Source organism: Podarcis gaigeae (assembly GCF_964106915.1).
Source record: "Podarcis gaigeae genome assembly, chromosome: 12".
NCBI lineage: Eukaryota > Metazoa > Chordata > Lepidosauria > Squamata > Lacertidae > Podarcis > Podarcis gaigeae.
Window position 1 is genome coordinate 27646932 of NC_139688.1, and position 27211 is coordinate 27674142.

The 27211-nt window shown below is 40.7% G+C and overlaps 1 protein-coding gene across 4 annotated transcripts in view; it reads right to left on the reverse strand.

The window, feature by feature from the left end:
- Nucleotides 1-24189, reverse strand: part of CDK6 (cyclin dependent kinase 6) — a 110160-nt gene extending 85971 nt beyond the window's left edge. Inside the window, exons 1-3 of one of the 4 annotated variants that reach the window (XM_083705126.1) lie at nucleotides 17092-19170; nucleotides 15515-16723; nucleotides 13022-13516 (exon numbers count right to left, since the gene is read on the reverse strand). In XM_083705126.1, coding sequence (XP_083561252.1) covers nucleotides 13022-13254 — 233 coding nt within the window. In that variant the 5' untranslated portion in view covers nucleotides 13255-13516; nucleotides 15515-16723; nucleotides 17092-19170. Of the gene's footprint in view, nucleotides 1-13021; nucleotides 13517-15514; nucleotides 16724-17091; nucleotides 19171-21695; nucleotides 22055-23041 lie in introns of those variants that run through there. The other 3 variants (XM_083705123.1, XM_083705125.1, XM_083705124.1) reach the window with 3 other exon arrangements.
- Nucleotides 24190-27211: the final 3022 nt, after the last annotated feature.

Consider the following 27211-nt stretch of genomic DNA (forward strand, 5'->3'; position numbering starts at 1 on the left):
GGTGGGCAGCTGCTGCTTACGGGGAGGGATAGAGATAGGGGGCCCGTTGGTGCAGTACAAATGCATTGGTGGAGTCAGTCTTGCACTCCTGCCAGTGTGTCTGCACTAGGCTGACCTTTCTTGCCCCTCTTCCTCCCATTAAGCAGTAGCAATCTACCTGCCAGGAAACTAGCATACCAGCTCCATCCCACCTGACCAGATGCTTCTGGCCTCCTCTCTCTTGTTTTTAAACTTCATTTGGTACTGGTGGCTGTTTTTGAGACAAAACTATTTGCATGCCAATGAACTAAAACAATATTCTGGGGAAACTGATCTGTACATCCTGGGTAAGTCACATCATACAGTGGTTTTGAGACTGCACTACTTCAGACTGTAGATAAGGGACTGCTTGTCTGAATACCCCCTATGTAAACAAACAAACAAACAAACACCCAATCTTCCTGCATATGGAATATAAGCAAATCAGGAGGAAGTATGGGGTAGAGCTATTTTTGCATGGCCAGCAAGATGTTGATTTAGTGGACCATTTAAACATGCAATACCTCACTGTGGGTTAAACCACAGAGCCTAGGACTTGCTGATCAGAAGGTCGGTGGTTCGAATCCCCGTGACGGGGTGAACTCCCGTTGCTCAGTCCCTGCTCCTGCCAACCTAGCAGTTCGAAAGCACGTCAAAAGGCAAGTAGATAAATAGGTACTGCTCCGGCAGGAAGGTAAACGGCGTTTCCGTGTGCTGCTCTGGTTCGCCAGAAGCGGCTTAGTCATGCTGGCCACATGACCTGGAAGCTGTACGCCGGCTCCCTTGGCCAGTAAAGCGAGATGGGTGCCGCAACCCCAGAGTCGGCCACGACTGGACCTAATGGTCAGAGGTCCCTTTACCTTTTTTCACCTCACTTGACACAGAAAAGTATCAGAAACTTGGTAATGTGCAGAACAGCTCTCAGCCAATTCTCACATGTATGTTCATCACCCTACCTGCAGAACCAAGAAATGACTTGCACCCATGAACAAACCATCATAGTCTATTTACCACACAGGCGTTTCAGACCATCCAGTGTCAACATATCCCAGTGGTGTCACGTTCACACATTCAGCTGCTAGTCATCAACTGCTGAGTAATCAAATGATGAGAACACAATAGGTATGCATGGAGGCATGAACAAGGTAATATACAGGTGATGGCACTGCACCAGCAAGGAAGTTGTTATATTGCATCTTATTGGGCAGCAGAGGGTTCACAGGATGAGGTCTGAACAGATTATACTCTTTGTTTTACTCCTATGTCAGCGTGCACACAAACGAGTTCTTTTGAAAATGAAGTAAACAGCTCAGGATCATGGCCAACCCAGTAAGGTCAGCCTGGGCAATCTATCAGTACCCAGTTTTTGCCTTTGGGCATCTCCACAGTACTCATTCCTCTAGCCCTAAACTTGTTTTGAGGTGTCATTGTCCTGACTGCCAAATTCTACCGTGGTTTGGGGATGGAGACAAATGTCTGGTAGGGACTAGGCTGAAACCACCAAACTAATTTTCACTTCCACAGCTTGTGCCCAAGAGTTATAAAGGCCAGTGCCTCATTAACACACCATGTCACCAGCCCTGTAAAAGGTCTCATTGTTAGGCATCAAGGAAACAGCGCCCAATAATGTGTTCTTTCCATCCCTCCCTTCTTGCTTTTTCAGTACATCACTCTTTTCCAGACATGCCAACCCTTCTTAATCATTTTTGTCTGGAGGTATATTTCTTTCTTTCTTTTTAATAGTTTAAGGAGAAGCATGCCTAGTGAGATGTCACTATAGCCAACACTTTATCCTAGGAGGCAGCTGGACCTATTCAATGAACAATAATAACTACAGCACGCATCTACTTTTCTGCTCAGATGTCTTCTTCAATTGATTGACCGGGCACAAACCGTGAATCGAGGGATGTCTGAGGAATTCATTCTTTGCAAATTCTTATATGAAATGAGTCAACCCACGCTTCCCAGTTAATGCAAGGATCAGAAATTAGCTATCCTAAAGATTTCATACATCTCCAAATGTTATCAGCAGTTATAAACTAATAAAAATACACATTTAAATACTCATTTTGAGAGAAAATATACAGTACATACATATTTAAATATTGAATTTGGGATAAGATGAATTCACAGCACATTTCTGTATTTTTCAACTCAAAAGTAAGTTCAGCTGAGTTCACTGGGGAGAGTCTCAAGGGAATAATGAGAAGCCTTCCTGCCCGGCCTGTGATTCCTCTCCCTGGAGTTATGACTTCTTTAAGAAAGATGGGTTTTGAGGACAAAGTGTTGGTACTACAGGGAAATTCTGGGAACCAGGCATAAGCCCCCGCAAAGAACAGTGGGCGGGGTCATTTAAGACTACGGTCCTATACATACTTACCAGGAACTGGAAGTAAGTCCCACTGAAATAACTGGGACGTACGTCTGAGTAGATATGTCTCACTGAACTGTGAGGCAGCAGACCTTTAGGTAACTGAAGGGGGTAGAGTTGGAAGAATGAAGAAAATGGGGCAAGATATGCACTGAAGGGCTTTTGATATTCCCAGATGAGTTATGGCTGGCACTACCATCTATAAGGCAGCTAGGCAAAGCCTCCATACTTGAAAGGCACTTCAACTGATATCAATAAACATTACATCCTATTTAAGATTGACAGCGGCAAGCAAGTTTTATTGTATCTTAAGTGAGAGCTTAATTTGCAGCTTGTTTCAAAAAGCCATGGCTTGGTGAAGTGATGAAATGTTGTCTCAAAGGGTAGGAGCAAAACCATGGTTGCTAAAGAGGGAATATCTAGTCGCAGAAACATTATTAATGCACAAGAAAAATTAAATTCTATGGCAGCTTTTGATTATGTACTGTAATCAAAATAAAACTTTTGCACAGAATCACTAGCATTGCTTAGAAGAATGTGAAAAGAATAAAATTTATTTTGCATTGTTAACTGATAAAATAATTTTTTTTTCTTATGGAAGCACTGAACTACAGAAAGGATAATACTTAATTTGTAAAATAGAGTCAAATAAGGAAACTTCCAATGATGAATGTGTCGTTCTGAATATCCTGAAGAAGCAACTCTTTACCCTGTCCTTTAACACTTGGCAGATTTTTAGGAAACACCCTGTTATCCCAATTGTAAATTGTTTTAACTGATTTTAATATTGCATATTTACACTGCCCTGGGCGGACCAAAAACCCAATAAATTAATAACTCAAAGTCTCTAACAAGGCTACAGCAGATATAATGCTGCCCTCCCAACTTTGTAACCTTGCCGTCAAATACAGAATTACTTTTTTTGCAATTGCGATAATTTTCTGAAACATATTAAAATCACTTCTACATTATAAATCATTTTAATCACAAATGTGCAGTATGTCCACCCTCTGCATCTTTTGTTGACTTTTTTTTAAAATAGCGCTTCCTAATTTCCCATAATTTATTTCTTTAATCTCAAACTCTTCCTCCTCCAGTTCACTAAATTCATTTCATTTGGAAATAAAATCAGGCAACTACTCTCTGATAACTCTGATAGTTAATCATATGTATGGGGATAAAATAAAATAAATTGCCTTTTAATCTTGCTTTTTAAAAGTAAATTTTGAAGTGAGATTTCTGATGCAGTGCTTTGACAACTGGGCTATCCAGCAAAAAGGTAGGGAAGAGTGTGAATTTACACACACTCTGTGTGTGTGTGTGTGTGTGTGTGTGTGTGCGTGCGCGCGTGTGTTTATCTTCCCACAATTTTTAATTTCAAATTTTGAAGTGAAGAATTACAAAAGATCTCTGCTCTTGTTGGAACTTTCAAACTGATCTTAATTTGCTGGGGTTCCCCTCCTGCCCTAGAGAAAGTACATTTGTTAACTTAATCTGCTTTCTGAAAGTTTTTTTTAAGCAGGGTTTAGTGTAGACTTAAAATAAAATAAAAACTCCACTTAAACTGTTCTATCATTTAGTTCATTTGTGTCACTTTCTGTAATTTCCCTCAATATCTTATTACCAGTAAGTACTTTCCCAACTCCTACTGCCAGGCAAAAATGAAAGCACTATTAGTTAAGAAATGATTGAGGTGGCTTGCTCTAATCAAATTAAACCAGCCAAATGTTCCTTTCAAAGGTAACTGTCTACTCAGCAGCTGTATGCAAACTACCAGATCAAATGGGGGGGGGATAAAGATGCAAAATCCTCCCCCCTCTTTCCACAACTCCCATTTACACTATAAGTCTAGCTTGAAAGATTGAGAGAAACAAAACCCATGCGCAGGGAAATGAATTCACACAACACTTGGAGAAGAAATGTGCTAGTCTGGGAAACATTAAAGCTGACACAGCCAGTATATATCATGATAATTCTGAGAGGGGAATTCCTCAGAAATATTAAACAGCAACAGATACTTTGAGTCATTACCCAAGTTTCATCTGTAGAGTTTCATCTACATATGTTAAAAGTACCCAACACTTCATGGCAAATATATATCTATATATACAGTTACAGATAGGTAGCCGTGTTGGTCTGCCATAGTCAAAACAAAAAAATTCCTTCTTCTGAAGAAGTGTGCATGCACACGGAAGCTCATACCAAGAACTAACTTAGTTGGTCTTTAAGGTGCTACTGGAAGGTATCTATATAAATATATCCCATTTTAAAGCAAGTCTTTACATTCTGCTGAGGTTAGATTAACAAGATTCAAATAAAGTGATAATGACTCATTTTATATCTTACATAAACAAACATGGGGAATGCCTACAACAACATGGGCACACCAAATCTGTTTTCTTTTCCGATTGTTCTCTTTTCAGCAGCCCCACCTTCTCTAGGAATCATAGAATTGTATTATAAAGCTAAAAATGACTATTTAAAACTGTGTGACTTTCTGATCATAACCTACATGCACACTTGGTTGTATTAGTCAGGTTCCTTCCCAAATTAGTTGACTCAGTTTTTCAGTGGAAACTCCAGGATCAACAAAAGAGTTTACAAGAATTAAAGGTCTACGTGTGCCCTTTAACTTTTATTAGAAATGACTTCTGCTGTGGTAACTTCACTGACAATGACATAACAAGTGAACATTTATTTATTAAAATTTATATACCACTTCACTGTAAGAAAAATAATCCACTGTCCACTCGGAGTAGCCCTTTGGGGTCCCAGAGGTCTCAGATGTCTCTTCCCCATCAGCTGATACCTGATTACTACATCTGAATAAGCCAGGTATTGATCCTGGTAACTTCTGCGTGCAAAGCTTCTGCTCTGCCACTGACATTAGGTCCCTTCTGGTTTAGGGCTGGTGCCCTAAAATCCAACTTCCAGCCCATACCAAGCTGGTCGTGTTCATTTACTATCATGCAGAGGGCTCATGATAAGTCCTGTCCCTGGAAATTGTCAGAATTATACTTTCTGTGGCATGATAAAAATGTGGTCTTCTGTTACTTGGCACAGATCTGACAGTCCAACATAAGATGGTGTATGATAATTTGGGAAATATATATTTATCTCTTTTAAAATCAGGAAAATATGTGTGTGTTGCCAAGTACACTAATATATGTAAAAGTCTCACTGGCCTTGTTCTCATATAATGGTAAACCATAGTTAATAGTTTACTGTGAATCCCTAGCTCTTGGTCACTTGTTTCCATCCTACAGACTCCCATGAGAGGTGGACGACTCTCTTTGCTTTGAGGTTTATAAACAGAGGCTGGGCGGCCATCTTTCATATATGGTCTAGCTGAAATTCTTGCATTTCGGGGAGTTGGACGAGATGACCTTTGGATGCCTTCCAACTCTACAATTCTATTATACTATGCTCATGCTCAGAGAAAATAAACCATGACCCTTGGCTTAGCATTATGTCTGGACCAGGCTTCTGGTTGCTTTTACTCCCAAAGAATCAGGATCTGTAGCCAAGGTTTGCTCTTGCCTTAATCATGGTTTGTTGGGAGCAAAACAAACCACAATCTCTGGTTCATTTGTAATGCTAAGCAAGGGACTGTATTTTGTTTCCTCTGCACGCTAGCAAAGAGGAGACAAAACAGCCTTGAAAGGTGTGTTAACAGCAAATAACAATTAACTATGGTTTACCCTGACATGCAAACTGGACCAATAAAGACATTGGCACCAATTCACTTGTAAACGCTTTACAGCAGAAATTATCTTAATATCAATGTAGTTATTTATATTTATTTGTATGCAGCTAATATATCAGTCTACCACTTTTATGAAAAACTTATTGTAAGTCAGGAACTATGGCCGTTAATTGAGAAGCATTTTGAGTTTTGGCCATATGAATATTTCCTTTTAAAACCTTTTTCTCAGAGGAAAACTTAAAACCACACTACACCATTCTCCATGGAAACTGACAAAACATTTTTTCCTATAAATAGCAAGTGCTTTTCAGCTCAAATGTATAGCACTTCAAAATGTTACCAATGCTTATTTCATTACAACATTATTGCTATTATAATATGGAACATATTTATTGAATAATTTATCTAAGCAAAGGAATGTCTTCTTTCGGTTCAGGAAAACGCTATATATTAATTACATATGACTCTTGTGCCTTTCTAAGCCCATATGTATAATATTTTAAAACCACTTGTTCATCATTGCATCAGAATGTGTAGAGTTTACGTAGAGAACACAAAGTAAAGCACACATATGTTTTGCTGACAAACGGAGTTCTAAAAATGCACCAAGAGTAATGATCCTTCTTAATTCTAAGAAAGCTTGCTAGCCATTTGGGAGGCACTACAGGCCTATAGTGATACAGACAGATGTTCCTGCACACAGCAGTGTCAAATTTCTTTTACTGTAAATGACCATCCTAAATACCCTTAAACCCCAAAAGATAAAAGGCTCTGATTTGCTACTCTTTCTTGGGCTATGTCAAGGAATTTACTGTCCTGGACTGCCTGTATATGTTATGGGAATGTAATACAGGCAAAAGGTAAAGGTAAAGGACCCCTGGACGATTAGGTCCAGTCAAAAGCAACTATGGGGTACAGCGCTCATCTCTTTTTCGGGCCAAGGGAGCTGGTGTTTGTCCACAGACAGCTTTCTGGGTCTTGTGGCCAGCATGACTAAACCGCTTCTGGTGCCAACGGGACACAGTGATGGAAGCCTGAGAGCACGGAAATGCCGTTTACCCTTCCTGCCACAGTGGTACCTATTTATCTATTTGCACTGGCATGCTTTCAAACTGCTAAGTTGGCAGAAGCTGGGACAGAGCTGGGACATCAAGCCCAAGAGGCCCATTGCCTTGTTGCAACTTATTTAGGGAGTATAGGGTTAACTAGCTATGTATTCAGGCATCTGCTATTGCATGTGTGCAGGACACAACAACTATCCTTGAGGTAGGGGAGAAAGTTTCTTTGCGCAAGCATAAATCCTTGCACTAATGGAACATTTTACCAACTGCTACATTAGATACAACCCAATAGAATTATCATTATAATATAAATGCCCATGCTCACTGCTGTCCATTTAACATGTGGAAGAAATGTTGACTGTATGAAAGCAGTTGTCTTCAAAAGGCACAAGACCACATGAAAGAACTGCTTTGGGTCCAAGATGACAATGAAACCTTGCTATGGGGTCTTATGAACAACACTGAATTGGCATAAAAATCAGTCCACGTGTGCTACAACAGCAACCATAAGGAATTCAAAGTTCAACAGCTGTGCAGGCAGGGGTAGGAAAACCTACCACAGTAACAATTAACTTCAAAAAAGAGAACACCACAAAATGCAGACATTAGTTAGAAGATAATTAAAGGGACAGACAAAAAACAGCCATGCCACTTAAGATGCTCACAAGAAATGTCTTTCTCCTAATGTTAAAAGACAAAAGGCAATCCCAGAAGGAGCCATCATGGCTAAATTTTAAGAGGTCAATAATGTTATTCTGTTTGTTTGTTTGTTTGTTTGTTTGTTTGTTTACACTGTTCAACTAACTAGACTTCCACAGCAGCTATATATGGCATTCAAGATATTCTGATCAAGGCTCCAGACAGAAAGAAGAAATATTGTCAGCTTCTTCCCTATACAGCAAGTGTGCTAACTACCATCTAAAAAGGGATGTCAAATATTGGTTAGGAATATAACTGATGAGCTTGGAAGTCCCTAGTGCAAATGTCAGCTCAGCTGCTGTCTCTTAGACTTAGCCTCAGATGGTCTACAGTAAGGGAATAATTATGGTGACCATACAGAGTTGTTGCGATAATTATATGTCAACTGCTTTGAGCTCTAGCTCTCCATAAATATATAAATAATACACACAAACAGACATATTTGGGAGGCAGAGAAAACACTTATCTTCATATCTTCATGTCTTCTGTGCTCTTCCAATTATGCTTTATGTAATTTTCTGTTTATTGTTTGGCGCCTGATTCTTCACAGAACATCCTCTAAGGATCAAACCAGAGTCTTCAAGAATCCCTGCCAATCTACATCGCAAGGGTCATCAATTTTGAGTGCACCTCCTGAACAGTCCCTTTTTTGGGTAATTTTTTTGGTGTATGTTATCATTTCATGTATTTAAAACAGAAACGAATGGTACCTATTGAGTCCTGAGGGGTTTGGCACATTAACCTGTCAGGCACCAGCAACACCCAACCTCAACGCAAAACTTTAACCAGTATGTATGCCAAGACCTGCCCACCTATTTCAGAAGTCTGGTGTGGCTTGACAGGAACAGTGAGAGAAGTTGTGTCATCATTCAGACAAAGGTAGCTTTGTCAGCCTGGCACCCTCCAGATGGTTTAGACTGCAACTCCCTTCAGCTTCAGGTTGTGAAAACTTCTGTATGGTCATCACACCACGTGGAAAGTGGTTGGTGATGATAGTGAGAGGCCATCATTGGATGGGAGAGGTCCAACCATGTTGTTGGCACACCTGACAGGAAACAATATGGTTTGCAAGACCTCTGTAAAACCATTTTCTTCAGCTCCTGTGGCATTTTTTTTTTAAAGTTGCACAAAGAATAGGAGCAATACTTTTTGGCCTCCCTAGAGGTTGTATTCCCATGTTTTAGGAGACATCTTTAGTAATACAATATATCATGTAGTCTGATTCATGATTTTGGAGCTGAAGCTAATTTTCCGAAATTGGTGCCTTGGGAGTTAACAAACAAAAAAATAAAAAGATAGGTTGTTTTTCCAAAAAAGAAATTGTGCACCGAGTGTTTTTGTGAGCTTAGAAATCACTGCTTCTATCACACATAACTAATTTTACTAGAAATAGCTACATATACCAGCATTTTGGGCTGCTTCCTAAGCAACAAGCACAGAGCTCAAATTACTGCATTCTAGTATGGCTTTTTTGTGTACCCAAAGCTTAGAGAATAACTCCTCAAAACATTTAACACGATATTTCTAGGAGAAAACAAAGTTCCAATAATCAAGTGGAGGGGAAACTACAAGCATAGGTATTATCTGCCTATAGAACTTGAAGACACCGAACGCTTTAAACTTTCAGTGACTACATTTAATTGAAATGCAAATTACAATTTTTGTTATGACCTATGGTCCAAACAAATAAATTCTCCATTGAAAATGTAGCAATTTAGCTTAAAATATCCCAGTTCTGAGTCATATTCTATAAATGCAGATTCTAGTATATGCAAGCTAATGGAGCTGAATGCAACAAGTATAATCAGAAGAATTCTTACAGATGCATTACAGCAGGAAATACTCCTAATTTTACACACAGGAATTTCCTGAATCCAATATGTCATTTATTCCTGGCAAAGTCTCTCCTTTGTCTACGTATACTTCATGTTTTCCGCAAGCAGAGCAGCAGTAACTTACATAACTAGTGGACATATTTGTGCCAGATTTATCTACTGTGCACAATAAAGGCTAATTAAGCATTTCATCTTCTCATTTGAACTCTGGGCTGGATACACTAAGTTTATCTTACTAAATACATTTGAAATGTCAAGATTCTTAAAAAACAAAACACAGTAAGATGTGCTTATGTCCATGGTATGCCAAACAGACATTTAGACAAAAGACTGATTGGTTTTCTATGTAGGGGAAAGGTGAAACACAGAACATTTACACCCGGACAATTCTTTCCAAGGGAGCTCATAGTGCTCTAAACTGCAGATTCTGTTGCGAATGTTTCTAGGGTCAGATTGATTACGTAAGGCTGCTTATGTTCTGCACGTACCTAGACGATAGTGTTTGGCATTTAGGAAAGCTATATGAAAGAGCATTTCTTCAAGATCCTGCGCAGAGAGCTTTATTAGTCCTGCTACCTGAGGTTCTTCCAGGAATTAAAACGTGGGAGGGAGTTCGTTCTGTGCTTTATCTTGGTGAAGTGATCTTGTTGATGTAGTTAACATCTGTAGTCCAAAGCTCCATGATGTGCACAGGGACCTGGGGATGCAGCACTTTCACCCCAGCAGGGCCATCAGATTGAGGATTATGGCAAGGACATGGAGACTCAGGCCTCATTTGATTATTTGAAAGGGCAATCTGGTATTTAAGTTAATGGCTAAAATCTAAAAGATATATAACAAAATAAGAGGATTATAAAGTTATCTAAAATAAGAGAACACCCAAAACTTAGTTGGATACTATGCTATATGATCCGAACAGGGTTGCCCAAAATTGGGTCTCCAGCAGTTTTTTTGACTACAACTCCCATCATGCCTAGCTAGCAGGGCCAGTGACCAGGAATGATGGGACCTGTAGTACAAAATAACAGCTGGAGACCCAAGTTTGGGAAACCCTCATCTAAAGATATGGAAGAAAGAGGATAATAGAGAATGACACAAGTTGTTGCAATATGTTTTCTCTTCTTTATTTTATTGTTATTGAAGATTAATGATACAACCCTGAGATACCTCCTCACAAATAGGCCTCATAATCAATTAGTTTTAAGATGATGGGCCTTCTAAACTTTGTTTTAGAAGAAATAAACATTCAGCCTTCTAAACTATTACAATATTAATTTGATTGAGCGGTGGTCATTTATTTTGTATTTTATGATTTTATTTTTTAAGACGTTTCAATTATTTTTTTTATGCCACCATAATATTTTTGGTGATTCAAAGGTATTACTATAAATAAATTGTATGCAGTCACTGTACAAGGCCTTTAAATATGTCAATTTTACAGTTTCTGGGTAGCTCAAGAATAAATGGTATTACAAATAACCAACAGAGTTTGTTAGGAGGAAGTCATATGAGACCAAAACAGTTTCTTTATTTAAATAAAGAAGTGGTTTAGTAGAAAAAGATGCTAATCGTATTTGGATTTCAGCAAGACTTTTAACTTCCTACAAAAGCTTAATATATATGAGTATAAGGTAGATGAACAGTTAGTTGAAAACTGCACTCAGAGAGTAATAATTAACAGGTTTTAACTAGATTGTACTCTACTGAAATCAATGGAGTTTTATCAGCAGCAGTACTGGGTGAGATGGAATTATATTTTGCACAAAATAATCCCATCCACCATCTTAAACAAACTACAGTTTACCCAGTCTTCCTAATGACAAGACAGATCTTTCACTGCATCTAAAAAAGGCAGAAAATAGGGGTTTTCAAACCTACTTGACTTTGCACATATAAAATTACTTTGTAAACACAAATGTTACTGTTTATCTTAATGGATTCCAAAATAAGACACTCAATGTGAAGATTTATTATGGATTAATTATATACTTCAGAATTGCTTAGATGTCACAAAAACTCCCAAGCCTGATTCTTTCCAAATTCTATTATGATTCTTGGTATGTACGGGCACGATTTTCTATGATTAATCACCATTCAGACTTGAACCTCACATTATCACATATCTAACATGTTACTCATCTGAAGAAATGTATGATTAAAAGTACTGAGACTACACCCATGAAAGTGGTCAACGAGTCCTGTTCTCCAGCTATCACAATTACCAGCAAGAACACAATGAAAATAATGTAGATTTGAGCACACAAGACTGTCTGGTTGCTGACAGGAAGCCTTGCACTGTTTTGAACAAAACTAAACTAAAGTTGTCATGTATCAGAGCAGCAATAATGAAAATAAGTCAGTTCTATTTTCTGACTTCTCCCACAATCAACCAACTTCAGAGTGATGAAGGACAAGAATTGCTGACAGAAATGGGACTACCACTGTGGACTAACAAGCAATGGCTCCTTTGGGAAGAAGGAAGGAGTATGAATTTATTTTTTAAAATTAAAAAGTAATGTACTTCCAGGCCACATACAGCTGGGTTCTATACCATCTGTCAATCAATTGAGGTTCTGTTTCACTAGATGGCTTGTATCCAACATACTTGCCAGACCACCACCTATCCCATGACCGACCATGATTTTAAGGTATGCTTTAGACCGATCCTTAGGCACACTGAGACATGAAGGGCAAGTCTGAGCATCTTTTGGAAATGTTTTTTTTTTAAATCAGGCAGAGATTTTGGTGGCCTGAGTTAAGGTTGCAGCTGAGCAAGATTTCAACCTTCAATATTTTTATTTACATGTTCATTTTGAATTTTACATATTACTTTTAACATTTTAAGCATTAGAAAGCTACTTAACCAAGAACAAATTCTGAGCTTTCTAAAACTGCAGAATTGTCCTGCCTAGTATAAAAGATTCCTATTGCCACATAGGCAGTGTTTAGTAGCGCTAAAATAGCACCAGCTTTTACTAGGCACAACTAATACCCAGGACAAAAGAGCTTCTCTTTTTCTATTCTTCCTTTTTTGTGCTGAAAAAGACCACAGCTTACATGTGGCTCCATGCCCATCCACTCAAATACTTAAGTCACACACCTATGCCTCTGGAGATGGATGTTTGAATGCGTGGGAGGCAGAGCTCAAGAAAAGGTGGGTTAGGCAGGTTGGCAAAACATACACTTGAGCAAACTTCAAATTCATTTCAGACAACTATTCTAGTGCTCAATCGAGCCACATACCCCAAACATGATGCTCAGAACACCCAAACTGTGTAACTGGGATACAGTTGGCCATATGCCTTGCCACCGCCCCCCGCACCTTCCTCACCTGACCACGTTGGGATGCTCAAATGTTTCCAGATGCTTCAATACAGCCACCTCACGTATGGTGGAAAGTGGCATCCCCTCTTCGCTTGTCTGCACCCGCACCCTCTTCAGTGCTACAAAACGTCCACCATTCTTCAGGTCCCGGGCCTTGAACACCTTCCCATAGGCTCCTTCACCAATCTCAGCTACACATTCATATTGTTGATCAGCTAGGGTCATGCTGTCCTTCTCCATGGTGACACCGCTTTCCTTCTTCCCCAGTTTCTTCCTGTGGTGTTTCAGGTGCTGTGGCTGTTGCCCTTGTTCCCTATGTGCAAATCTGTCCTTAGTTGTTATTGGAACAGGGTGTCCAGATATTTTGACAGATGGAGCAGCCTGCAGGATGGTTCTTGCACCCTTCCAGAACTGTAGTAATGCCCACGTGACCCTTCTTGCTTAGCCAGTGGCAATTATCTGGTAGTCTTTGGAATCATTATCTTTGTAGAGCTAATGAGATCTAAGGGACAAAAAAAACAATCACCAAAGAGAACATAATTAGTATTAGGAGTATCTCTCCACCGGCTTCCATAATAGAATATTGCCATTAAACACTTTGTCTGCACATTTAGTTGGCATATGTAATACAACTGGCTTGCACACATTTAAGTGAAATGAGCCCTTTAAACAGTGCAATTACAAGAGGCAATGGGATGCAGATCAAGGGGACAGAATATTTGTGCTCTGTGAACTGAATTAAGTTAAATGTTACACTTGGACTTTATTATAAAAATTAAGAAATGTGCATTCTGCAGTTCATTCAGAATAATTTAGTCTGGTTCCAGAAATAAACAACCATCATTAAAAACATGGCAGGTAAAGCAGCAGCAGATTAAAAATGGCAGAAATGGCAGAAAAATGGCAGAAAACTCACAAATCAAAGGCACATTGAAAGAAAGAAGTATTCCATAGATAGCAAAAAAAAAAATGAAAAGAGAGATAGCCTGACAGATCTCCATAGGAATTTATTCCACAGTCTTGGTGCACCAATTAAAACACCCTGTCAGGAGTGCCTGCTTGTCTGATCTCAAGTAAGAAACTGGCATGTTATTTAAAACAACTGGTAGTGTTAGGCAGGTTTGGGGAGGTATGTGTGTCTCATTAGGTCTTCATCTGATAATAGAAGACATAAAGAATCCTAGACATATTTCTGTGCTTCAGCAGATGCAACTGCCTGCTAACAAATTGTTCTCTTGCAAGTAAGTTTTTTAAAAAGTTTTTCCATGTTGTACAATGCTATGCTAGGGAGAAATTCCCGTCCTTGCCCTAAACCTGTGGGTTGGCTGAATGGCACAGAAAGTATTGCATGGCTAGGAGGCAACTAAACATGCTTGTCTGGATAAGCAGTAGTTCCTGGTTCCATAAAGATAAACCATGGTTAGCTGAAAATGGAAGAAAATGTTTCTAACCTCCTCCACGCAGGTAAATCTAGATGGGGAGCGATGATTTACAAGTTCAAGGCTAACTGGGGTCTGCTGTTATAACTGAATTCACAGACAACCAACAAAGCACAGTTAGAGTCACTGCTCTGCCTCAGGGGGACTGTCCAGCAATGACCAAAACACCAAGTCAGGGGCTACAGTGCTACCAGCTAAGGAGCCAGACAAAGTTCCTAAGCCAGATGTTGGTGATCAGATCATTAAACCTGATAAACATGTGCCCATTGAAAGAGCTCCCCAAAGCATCTGGTCTGAGGAACCAAGTGCCCCCCACTGTATCACACAAGACCAATGGTGCAATATATTTTTGGTGGTTCAAAAACATTCTTATATTAAGAAACATGCCAAGTGGGAGGCCATGGAAAGCAGGAGAAGTGTCTGTCTTCATGCTAGAGTTGGCCGTTTAAAAGACTCTTGTTTTCCACAAGAAGACAATGACCTTTTATTCACACACTCCGTGTCCAAGCAGATTTTTTTCAAGGAAAGCTCTGGGGTGAAAAAAAAGAGTACTTAGACACAGAGCTTTAAAGCGTGGGCCTGTGCCTGGAAAGCGTGGGGCAAAATTTTAAGTGTTGATAAGCCCTTAGCTAAGATGGAGTGGACTGCTGCTTCCAACCGTTGTTGGATGGAGGAGTTGCTCACTAGGAGCTATCCTGGTGCTGCAACAACCAACCTGTGTTGCTGTCTTTCCCAATGGACACCTCCCAAGTTCTGACCAGATAGAAAATTAAACAGGCAAGCACCCACTAAACCATGGTTTGCCTATTATATGCCTGGAAGTTGAAACCAAAATGTGGGTTTCCTGCTACATCTAAGCCAAGTCACAAACACAAATCAGCAATAAATATACAAAAATATATTTAATACACCAGGAAAAACAACAGCACAAGCTGTACCCTTAAAACCCCAAAGGTTTGATGAAATATTTTTTTTTTAAAGTCCACCTAGCCTTTAACAAACAAAGAGAAAGACCTCTTGGAATTCAGGTCCAGGGTCACTACAGAAAAAAGAAAACAAACCTGTTTCTTGTGAAATACAACCTACCATCCAGAATGGACAGAACCTGGATGGCTCCATCTGCAGGTTTCAATTCTCAAGGGACAACACATGGAATAAGACACTTCCTGGGATAATCAGAATACTGTGTTTTAGGGCTTTATAGGGCAAAACCGTCACCTTAAATTGGGCTAAGAAACAAATTGGTAGCTGCCTAGTGCCTCATGCCAGCTAAAGTTTCTGAAACATCTTCACAGGTAGACCCATGTAATCTAATCAGCAAGTCGGTATAACATGCATGACAAGTGTCCAGATCCACCAACATGTACTCAGACTAAATAGAAAGGAGCTGGGCTGAGCTTTAGTCTGAGACCATTTCAGTAACTGCTTGCACAGCTGGCAGTACTTGACAAAATCTTTAGGACACATGGCTCACAATGACCATGAGTACTTAAATTCTGAACGTGCATTATTAACTAGCCGGATATAAAGTTTCATTTTCTGAATCATGCAACTGATTTTTCATTGCTGATATAATCCTCATCCCATTTTGTGAGCTACTCACAAAAGGCTGTACCAGTAAAGCCTGAGTTTTACATTAATATTATGCTCTTTCAGATTAGGTAATATATAATCGCTGTAGTTCCATTTATTGGATTGAAAACTGAAAATAATATTTTATCATTTGTGGCTAAAAATGGAGCACAATCCAAGCAACATTAAGCACAGTTAAATCTTACTGCTTTAAGTGGGAGAAATTTAATCATGGCAGAGTGTTTAACATTCCCATTGCAGCCTGCAAGACTTTTAATGCTGTATCTTGCCCTATTATGATAAACATTCAGTAATACTTTTATTACTCCTCTGGATTCATCTAAAAAATAATAAATTGTTTTTATGTAAACCACTCAAGAGATTTTTTTATATATTATGTGGTATATTTTTTATACAAATACATTTCAAAACTTGTTAATGCATATTTGGATGAGGACTGTATCATTTCTAAATGAAAAAATATGGTAAAATTATGGAAGCCAGATAGTAGTACAAATAGATAGATTTCTGTTCTTTTTCGTCCCTCAACCAAATTAAGATTGAGAAGGAAAAATGAAAACCAAGAGGTCACTTTGCTTGACCAAAGTAATCCAGCAAAGATGTGGCAATAGCAGGCCAAGTCTCTTATCTCTTAATTTAAGAGTTGTTATGCAAGATCAATGCTTAATTATGACTAGCTACAGCAGGGGACGCGGGTGGTGCTGTGGGTAAAACCTCAGTGCCTAGGGCTTGCCGATCGCATGGTTGGCGGTTCGAATCCCCGTGGCGGGGTGAGCTCCCGTCTTTCGGTCCCAGCTCCTGCCCACCTAGCAGTTCGAAAGCACCCCTAAGTGCAAGTAGATAAATAGGTACCGCTGTATAGCGGGAAGGTAAACAGCGTTTCCGTGTGCTGCGCTGGTGCTGGCTCGCCAGAGCAGCTTCGTCACGCTGGCCACGTGACCCGGAAGTGTCTCTGGACAGCGCTGGCCCCCGGCCTCTTAAGTGAGATGGGTGCACAACCCTAGAGCCGGACACGACTGGCCCGTACAGGCAGGAGTACCTTTACCTCTTTACAGCAAATTAATCTTTCAATGAATAGCAACAAATTTGCCTACATACAGATCACAACTTTCCTTTATTTTCCAATACTAATGATTAACCAAAGCATAACCAAGTATCAAATATTATTCATAACAGCCAATCTTAATCTTATCATGAAGGAGCCATTTTGAAAAACAATTATTTGCATTCATTTTTAATGTAGCAATTCTCAGACTGTTGGCAACAGATTACAATGGCCAACATTTTACAAATAAATTAAAAAACAGAAATCAAAGCAGTCAGGTTTGGGAGACAAATTAGACAAAGCTAATGAAGGATGGCAATAAAACCACAACTTAGAAAAATATATACAGCAAGACTTTAACATTACTTTTCCAATGTTCTTGGGTTATGCAGTTGAGTTTTTTTCATCAAGTGTATATCTGCCTCTCCTGTTTTGCTCCTGGACTCTTAGAACCCACCAGCCTCTAAGACCCTGGGTAAGCTTTCCCCTTGGTTTTTCCCAACACTGGCCCTGCCTTTCACTTCCCTACCAGATCTACTTCTGGATCTACTAACTGGTGTGTCCCTTGTCCTTCAGCTACCTTTCCTCTAATCTTGTTTTCACTCTTTTCTCCATACAGCCTTCCTCGCAGATCTGTTTTTCTTTGTCATTTGTGCTAAAATACACAGCTTTCTTTTTAAGTATTGTACGACTTCGCAAGTCTGTATTTCACACAAGTTTCTCCTTCCCTCAACCCTCTGCATCCTCCATCTAGTCTACCCTACCTTCCGGGCTCTCTGACTTTTTGCCTTCTTATATCATTGGTTCTCTTCTCATTTTGTTTCCTTCCCACCTTTCACCTTCCACTCCTAGCACCCATGAGTTGCCAAAAGATTCTGCCTCCATGTAATGGATGTGGTCTTCCTTCCCCCCAATGTAGGCTTTCATTTCCCGTATTTTAAGCTCAACTGACAGAACTTTGTTGCTGACAACTTCTTGAACAATTCAAAGGTTTATGAAGAGTCCATGACATCACAGCAGCTTATCCAATAGCTAAATGGCACATTTTAGCTGATTAGGAGGATCAAATTAAAATCAACTGTGTCTTCTTTGGAACTTTAGGTACAACACTCAAATTTATATCATAGAAATATCTCTGTCCTGATTTTAGCTTCAAGTAAATTCATGGCACTTCTATTTTAATCAACAGAATAGATAATGTTTCATTATTCCTTCCAATTTTGATGATATGGAGCTCCTGCCACCCTCCATTTGTTGATATGTAGACACCTACTGTGTAAATGCCACATGGTCTACCAAAAACAATTCTGGGAATTGTAATTTTATGAGCTTCTGAGGATTTTGGTTACAGGTCTTTAGGCTTCCACTAACTTCACTGAACTAAAATTCCCAGAATTCTTGGAAATAAGAATGATCAAGTTTATAATGTGGACATGCCCTGTTCTATAGAGATGTCATCAGTGTGCTAGAAGGGAAAGAGAAAAACTAGAACTGTGATTCTACATATCCTTATCTAAGAATTAACTCTAATGAAAACAGTGGGATGCTGCTGAGTAAACATGCACAGAATTGGGCTACAAGTGTCACAAACTGGGAAGGGACGGAAACATAGAAGAGGAACTCGCCATGTCCAGTTCAACTACTTTTTCAAAATATATTCCAGAGCAGGGTGAGGCATATGTTAAATTTTCACAAGGCCAGGCTAAGAGCATGTACCATGAGATGAAAGGGAACTTGGTGAAGTAAAGGAAGGTTAAGACTAAGAACATAAGAAGAGCCTGCTAGACCAAGTCAATGGCTCATCTAGTCCAGCTTTCTGTTCTCACAATGGCCCATCAGATGCCTGTGGGAAGCCTGCAAATAAGACATGAGTGCAATAGCACTCAGCCCACCTTCTATTCTCAGCAACTGGTATTGAGAGGCAAGATGCCTCTGACAGAGGATGCAGAACATAGTCATCATGGCTAGTAGCTGTTGACACCTATTAGAACTACAACAATGTTAACTGATATGAAGCTAGATGAAGATGCAAACAGTTCTAAGAACTAGGCAGATGCTACGCATTGTGAAATGAGTAGAGAACATATAAAGATGGATATTTATATCTTATCATGCTGTGTTATAGAGCCCTTAAGTAACCAGCAGTTCAGGACTCCTTATGGAACTCCAGTAAGGCACAGAATGTATGTAACAGTGGTGTAACATGTTGTAGAATGGACCTATAGGCTCATGAGAGAACTCAACTGAATAAACCAGATTATTGGGTAGTTCTCCCATTGCACTAACAGCACGGCAGTTGCCACTTATCAGTGCCCACATTTTAGACTTGTTCACATACTGGTTTGTGGTAGGGATAACTATTATCTCTGGAGAAACCACATTGTTTCTTTCTGGTGCTCACAATATTTTGCTTACGGATGTTTGTGATAACGTTAGTGGTGTCAATGTCTGAAAGTCTTATACCCAAATGGCTGTAACCATTCAGCAGCAAGGAAGAAGCCATACGAGAAAGACAAGAGATAAGTAACAATTACCAATTGCTGTCTACTCTTGACATAAAGATCAATGTGAACAAAAACACTTAGCAAGACAGGATGATTACCATAAAATACCCGCATGTTTAGGTGTTTGCTTCAACATTTTCCTTCTCTCTTCCCAGTACAATATTGATGAGTAGTAATAGTTCTGTCTGGAGCATGGCTTATACCTCATCTATATGTCATTTACCTGTTAGCAACAGCATAAGAAGGCATACTCTATATTCTCTATATTTCAAAAGCTCACTTAGTAGAAAATTACTAATCATTTTCACCAACTTTTTTATCCAAACAATCACATTCAGGTTGGATTTATGTAGAAAAATCATATTTGCATTTACTCACCAATTCTCACACATGGATGAGAACCAGCACACAGCATAAATGCATTTATTGAAATAACTGAGATCTTTATCCAAGTTGGTACCTGTATTGAATTGATTTTATGTATGTTCTGTTGTTTTAAAATGTATGTGTATGTATGTGTGATTTCATACATGCAATTGTTTTAACTTTTTATATATGTATCTGTTTCATATATATTTCCATTATGTTGTAAATTGCTTTGCGAAGCAATTCATACATTAAATAAATTGTCTTCCTCATCATCTTGGCAGTGAAGTCAAGCATGATTTAAATTGCGTTGGGAACAAAACTGTATTATTCTGAAAACTGGTCTTTGGAATGCTTAAATAGTGGTAAAGAGGATGGCATGCTAATTTTAGTCTTCACAGGTGACCAGAACAGATCAATACAAAATTAAGACTTTTTCTGTGGTAACTATAGACACTGTATTTCTATTCTGATATGCAATTATTTGACATAATTTTTTAAAACCTTCAATTGTGTGATATAGTTCTTATTTTGACATATTATATTTTAGCCCTACTTTATCACTTCTGTTTGGGGGATACAAAGCTGCCTTATGCCAGTTCAAAATACTTGTCCAACTAGCCCAATATTGTCTACTTTGGCAGGCAGGAGCTTTCCAGAGTCTCAAGCAGAAGTCTTTCCCATCACCTGCTACCTCTTTTTAAAACTTGAGACGCCAGAGATTGACTCTGGGACTTTCCACATAAAAAGCATGTGCACTACCACTGGGCTATGGACCCCTGTGAAAATAGTTTTCTTGCATTTCACATGTGCGTGTAATTTCATTTTTAGTAACATATTGCATTATATGACTTTCGAAGACCATGTAACTGTGCGCGCGCATATGTTCGACCTCTGGCTAAGTTCTATTACTCAAGCTTCGGAAACATCTGAGTAACAATGACAACAGTTATTTTAGAGTAACTGCTCTATGGCAGCCTTAGAGCAATCTCATATGTGGTATGTGTAAAAGCACCTTTGAGCCTATATTTTGCTATTTGTCTAAATGCATCCATGTTTCTAAGGTGGATGCAAAACAGAAGCCTTTTTCAACCTGAATGCACATTCTTGCCAAAGTACACTTTACATCTCCATCACACATGCAAGAAACAAAAACAAAAACCCCCAACTCAAGACTTAGATATGAAAATTATTTTTAAAGCATATGCCAGAAACAACGAATAACTGAGTACTGTCTGCAGAAGAGCTAAAATTTGAAACGGTAGGTGTACACTTCACATTGTGCCTTCCTTGAGCCAGTTCAGGCATTATAGAGGCCAGCTAACCAGTTAGTAACTGCCCAGAGAAATAAGTCCAGCCATGTGAACAAGGTACCATCTAGCAAAGGCAGATCACAGTGGCTGCTTACATTACCCCCCCCCCCCAATTTATGGAAGTAACTGCTATGACCACCTGCACCATTTTCAGATGGGAAGGCCAAAGAAAGAAAAAAAAAGTCTGTTGAGCAGTAACATTTTGACAACCTATCCCATAAACCTTTGGCGTATTGTGGCTATTTTATTGTGAGGCACAGGTACCCATGTGCATGTTAAACGCCTCTCTCTCTCTGTTATTCCCAAGTTATTTATTTATATTTATATCCCACTTTTCCTCCCACCACGGAGCTTTCCATGCTGCCTCCTATCGAGGACACTGCTTTAGCTTCCAAGCAAGGTTGGCTGCTGCCTCGTTTACCTTCACACCATGCCCTGCTGGGCTTGAAATTGAGGTCCCGGCATCCTGACACGCACAAACACACACATATATAGATATATATACCAATTTTTAAAAATAATAATTAAAAAAAAAACCTGAGGTGGACAAAACGAATAGCGCTGCGTGCCCAGCAAAGCGAAAAGTGGCGACTGCAGAGGCGGCCGGTGGGGAGGGGAAGGAGAAAAGCTCCACGTGCCCCCGAGCGAGCGAAGAAGAGGATCCTCTGAGGGAAGCGCCTCGTCGGCCAATAGAAAGCGAGAACGGCCCGGGGGAGGGCGGGGCCGCTGGGTGCCTCTGGGATGGAGGTCGCCCCCAACCGACCAGGCGGCCTCTGCCTGCGTGTCTGTGTGAGGTCGGGAACGCGGGGCGCGCGGGGAGAGCGGGGGGGGGGGGAGCTGCGTGTGGGGGGTCGCCAGGGGGCGGGGACTGCGGCTACACCGCCGCGCCTGCCTGCCAGCCTGAAGCGAGGGAGCCCGCAGCCCCGGAGAAGACTCGCTGCAAGGGAGGTTCCGCGAGAAGCCGCTACCGGAGGCTGCAAACGGGCCGGTTGGCAGTGGAAAGTTACCGGTCTTTTATAAGAAACTCACATCCTGGTGCGGGTCGGGGGGGGGCGGGTTGTTACTTTCCTCCCTCCGAGCTCCTTTTCGAGCGCGGTTAACATCGCAACTTGCCCCCCTCCCAAGTCACATGAAGAATGCATGCGCGAGCCTGGTGCCCTGCGTGCTCGCCCGGCCGCCTTGCAACTGCACGGCAAAGGCGGGCGAGCCCTTCTTCCCTAAACATTTCGCACTGCAACGCCCCCCCCCCTAACTGGGGGAATCGGGAGGGGTGGGGGTGGCCGAGTATGCGTGGTAAGCGATTTCCACAAGAACAACGCCTCCCCGGGCGGGCGGGCAGCCCCCATCCCCCCAAAATACTCAGACCAGGATCAAGACTCTCCATAATGCCCGCATGAGTCCTCATTCACCCACCCACAGCCATGCATGCGCGCACTCACACCCGCCCTTCGTGGCATTTCATAGAAAACGTGCTCGAGGACCACCCCAAAGCAGCTCCCTTATACAGCATGCACGCAATGGGAGAAAGGCAGAATAAGTTTTTTTTTTCCTCTCCGGGATGGGTGGGTGGGCTCGATCCGGCACAATCTGCAAATTAATAAGGAATGTCTGAAAGGCGGAGAGCGAGATCTTGGGGCGGGGGGGGGGGAGGAAAAGATTCCTGCTCCCACCCACTTTTCTCTCCACCCCCACCCCTAAATAGGAAATTAGTGGAGCATTAAGTTACAGGGTCTACCCAGAAGAGCACATGGGCACTTTCCAAAGTACCTGATATTGCTCTGGAACTGCCTCGGTCTTCAGAGGAAAACTCCCACCTAAAGTGATCTCCAGGAGAGCTGGGCTTTAAAAAAAAAAAAAAAAGGAAAAAGGGAGGGGGTGAAAGAATGAAAAAGAAAAGAAAACAAGAAAAGATGGGGGAGAGGTTTCCCTCCCCCTCTTTTTCCCTTAAATAATCAGCATCTCATAAGAATGATGGGTCCAAGCAGCAGCACCGAACCGGATTCGAAGCGTTCACATGGTGATGGTGGCTGAGGTTGCAGGCTCAGGTCTCAGCAGGCACCGTGGCGGGGCCACACAGGTAGTCGCAGCGTCTCCTCTGGGGCTCTGCCTCTGCTCTGAGTTCGCATCTTCCTGCAAGCGGTAGGGCAGGCTGCACCTTAATGCACAGAGGATCTCGCCTCCTCCCCCCTCCCTTGGGGGGGGGGAGAAGAAGGAGAGAGAGAGGCTTGTGCTAACTATTCTTGGGCTGATCAAAGCCTTGCTGCGATCAGTCTCCCGAGAGTGCGGGGCTCTTACACCAGCTCTCCACGCTGCCTGCCTGCTGCCACTCTTGTTCCTGCCGCCGCTTCTCTCTCTCTCTGCTCCTGTGCTCAGTCTGTGCTCAGTCTGGGAGTAGCAGCAGCAGCAGGAGTAGAAGAGTTTCCCCCCACCTCGCCTCCACTTTTTTTCCCCCTCCGTTTCCCACGCTGGCTGAATGTGACTTGACCCCGTTTCAAAAAAGTTTGACATAGTGCTTCAACATTTCCGCATTCCTCCCCGACTACAAAGGCAGCGGCCGCCTCCTTCTGCTTTCTGTCTCTGCTCTCTGTCTTCACACTCAATGAAATCCTTCATGTGCTCGCTGCCAAAAGCAGTCACATACCGCAAGGGTCGCAGCAGCCAGCGCAACGGCCAGGAGCAGGCGCCCCGGGGCAGGGGCAGCCCGGGGGGAAGAGGAGGCAGGCAGCCCTCCGCCGCGGGGAGGAGCGCGGGCGGAGGTAGCCTGACACGCTTGCGCTGCTCGCTGTGCTCGGGGCTGCGCAAATGCAAAGAAACGTTATTTATTGTCATTATTATTCCCTGGTGCTCGGGGCTGTACAGGCGCGATCATGCTATTACTGCTATATTATTAGTAATATTACTACCGAGTGTTCACTGCTGTACAGCTGACAAAAATTATTATTATTATTATTATTATTATTATTATTATTATTATTATTATTATTATTATTATTATATTTTATTATTTTATTATATTATTTCAAAGTACCTTGTACAGCACAAATATTATTGTTGCTGCTTAAGTGCAAATATTGCTGCTCTTAGTATTATTAGTCCCCAGTGCTCAGGGCTGTACAAATGCAAACATTATTATTATTATTATTATCATCATCATCATTGCTTGTGGGAGCTTGGTGCTGTGCAAATGTGAAAATATTACAATTCATTTATTATAATTGCTACCAAGTGCTCAGTGCTGGACAATGATTATCATTACTGCTCCGGAGTGCTCTGTGTGGTACAAATGCAAAAATAAATAAATGATTGTTGTTGCTGTCATGGTTTAGCATATATTATAATCATCACTAGTATTAATTTGGTTCCTTTAGTATTAATTGGATGGTCATGGCTGCTGTGAAAATAGTTTGCTATTATGAAGCAGGGACTTTCAGGCTCAACTCACATCTCACCTCAGATATTAACTCATTAGGTGCCCCAGATTCCACCAATCTGCAATATGGGGATAATTAATATTGACCTATGTATGGCTGCTATAAGGATTTCTGAAATAATGTATGTGGAAACTCTATGAATGCATTTCATTTTTTTTCTTTATTGCGGATGCACATAATCCACCCCATAAATCAGTCTCCAGTGTATTCTAATGATATTGATAGTAACCACAACAATTACCATTCTGGGGGACATAGGAATCCTATTGTATACTTATTTGGAAGTAAGCCCTAATGACCTCAATAGCACTTTCTTCTGAGTAAACATGCATAGGCTCATGCTGTATAGTTGCAATCCCGTAGACTTACTTAAGAGTAAATCCCAATGAGCTCCATGAGGCATATTTTCAAATAAACATGCATAAAATTGGGAAACATAATATTATGTGGATACAATCTGGAAAATATTTTATTCCCAGGTGAATAATGGAACAGGTAGGTAGTCTTTATATCCCTATTCTGGGGAATAGGAACTCTTTCATGGCCAGCTTGTTCATGCAAGGGGAAAGGAAAGAAAATTGTTTCTTGAAGCGACAATTTGCAAGCAAATTCTGCCTGCTGTTTTTCACCATGTAATAATAAGAATAAAAAAAGAATAAACATGGATTTCTGTATTTAAATAGGCTCTGAACTGCCGATACAAACATTTCTGATTCTCCCAAAATAATTTTTGGAGCCAAGAAATTAATGTAACTTATTTGGAGAGCTGCAAAAACAGAGATAAAGTTCCATGCAGGAAAACAGCACTTAAAACATGTGACATTGCACAATGAGTTTTGGTGCTGCAGCATGAGAACAAATAGAGCCATGTGCACTTTTTCATGTTACAATATATACATAAAGTATTTCCCCATGTAGGAAAACTGTCCTGTGGCTGTAGAATGCCACAGATGTTATTCACTGCAGAGGCTAGAAGACATAATGCAAGTCCTACAATTATGTCAAAAAAATAATAATTATGTGCTAAAGTTTTTGTATCATTTTTGAAGCATTGTGGGAGATATGTTGGTGGTGGTAGAACCCGAAGGGACATCATCCAGAGCCAAGTACAAAATAGTAGCTAAGACAAGGATGAGGAAACTCTGGCCATCATAAGCTGTTGGACTCCAACTCCCACCACCCCTGACAATTGGCTGGGGCAACCCAGTCAGATGGGCAGCATATTATTATTACTATTGTTGTTGTTGTTGTTGGTGAGAGGTTGAGTCCAACAACATCTGAATGACATCACATTCTCTAACCCTAATTATACTGTGCCAAGTTCTTAAAACCAGAAATAAACATTTTGAATGACAGAGGTGGTGATATTATATTAAATTTGTTATTAATGTACAGAAAAAAACCAAAACTGAATCTTTATAGAATAATAATCCAAGCTATCCAACTGTTACACATTAAAATCTACTTCAGTAGTTTTATTTGAACAAAAAAAACCCCAACCTCATAAAAAATAGACTGATGCTCTTGCAAAATTATGCTGCTTGTTAAGGCATAAAGTGAGCTTTGGATGTGTAACAATAATGATCCACTGATGCCCCAAAGATTTATGAAACTACAGTTCTGACCCCTGAGAACCACCATGGTTTAGTGGTAGAGAATATACTACACATGTGGAAGGTCCCAAGTTCAATTCTTGGTATCTCTAGTTAGAAGGACCAGGTAGCAGGTGGTTTTATTTACTTATTTTTGCTTTTATATTTCACATTTCCTCCAAGGTATTCAAGATGGCATACATGGCAGCTTCCCGTCTCCATGTAGACAATGCTTGACTGATGGATTTGGTATAAGGCAGCTACCTAGGTTCCTAACTCGGTAAATGATGTTTGCAATTCATTTATGGAAAATCACCTTGAGGAGGCAATTAACTGGATAACAGACGTGCCAACCATAACCTTCAGTTGTTGCTTATAAGCTCCCAGAGGCATCTTTGGCTAGTGGTAGAGGAAACAAGAGGCTGGAATCCACCTCTGTGCACAAGCAGAGAGCACTTCCACACATGCACAGGGATATTTCCCTTGACATGTTCCATTGGGTGATGCTCTGGGGAAAGCCCAGCTTTGGGTGGGTGTGGGTGTGGGTGTGCTCACATTGCTGCAGCTGGGAGGGAGAGGTCCCTGCGCACAACCACAAAACTGGAATGCTTTGAAATTCTAGACTAGATGGATCTTTTAAATACAAAACAAGATAGAGTAGAATGGATCCAGCATGACCGTTTTCATGTTCTTACAATCTAGGGGCATCATTTGGGGGAGGGGGCCATAGCTCAGTGGTAGAGCATCTGCTTTGCTACAGAAGATCCCTGTTTCAATCCCTCTGCATCACTGGGAAGGGTTGGGTAAGACTCCTGTTTGAAATCCTGGAAGTTTATTGCCAATTATTGCAAACAGTACTGAGCTTCATAAACCAGTGATTTAACTCAGTATAGTTGCTTCCTTAGTAAATCCCC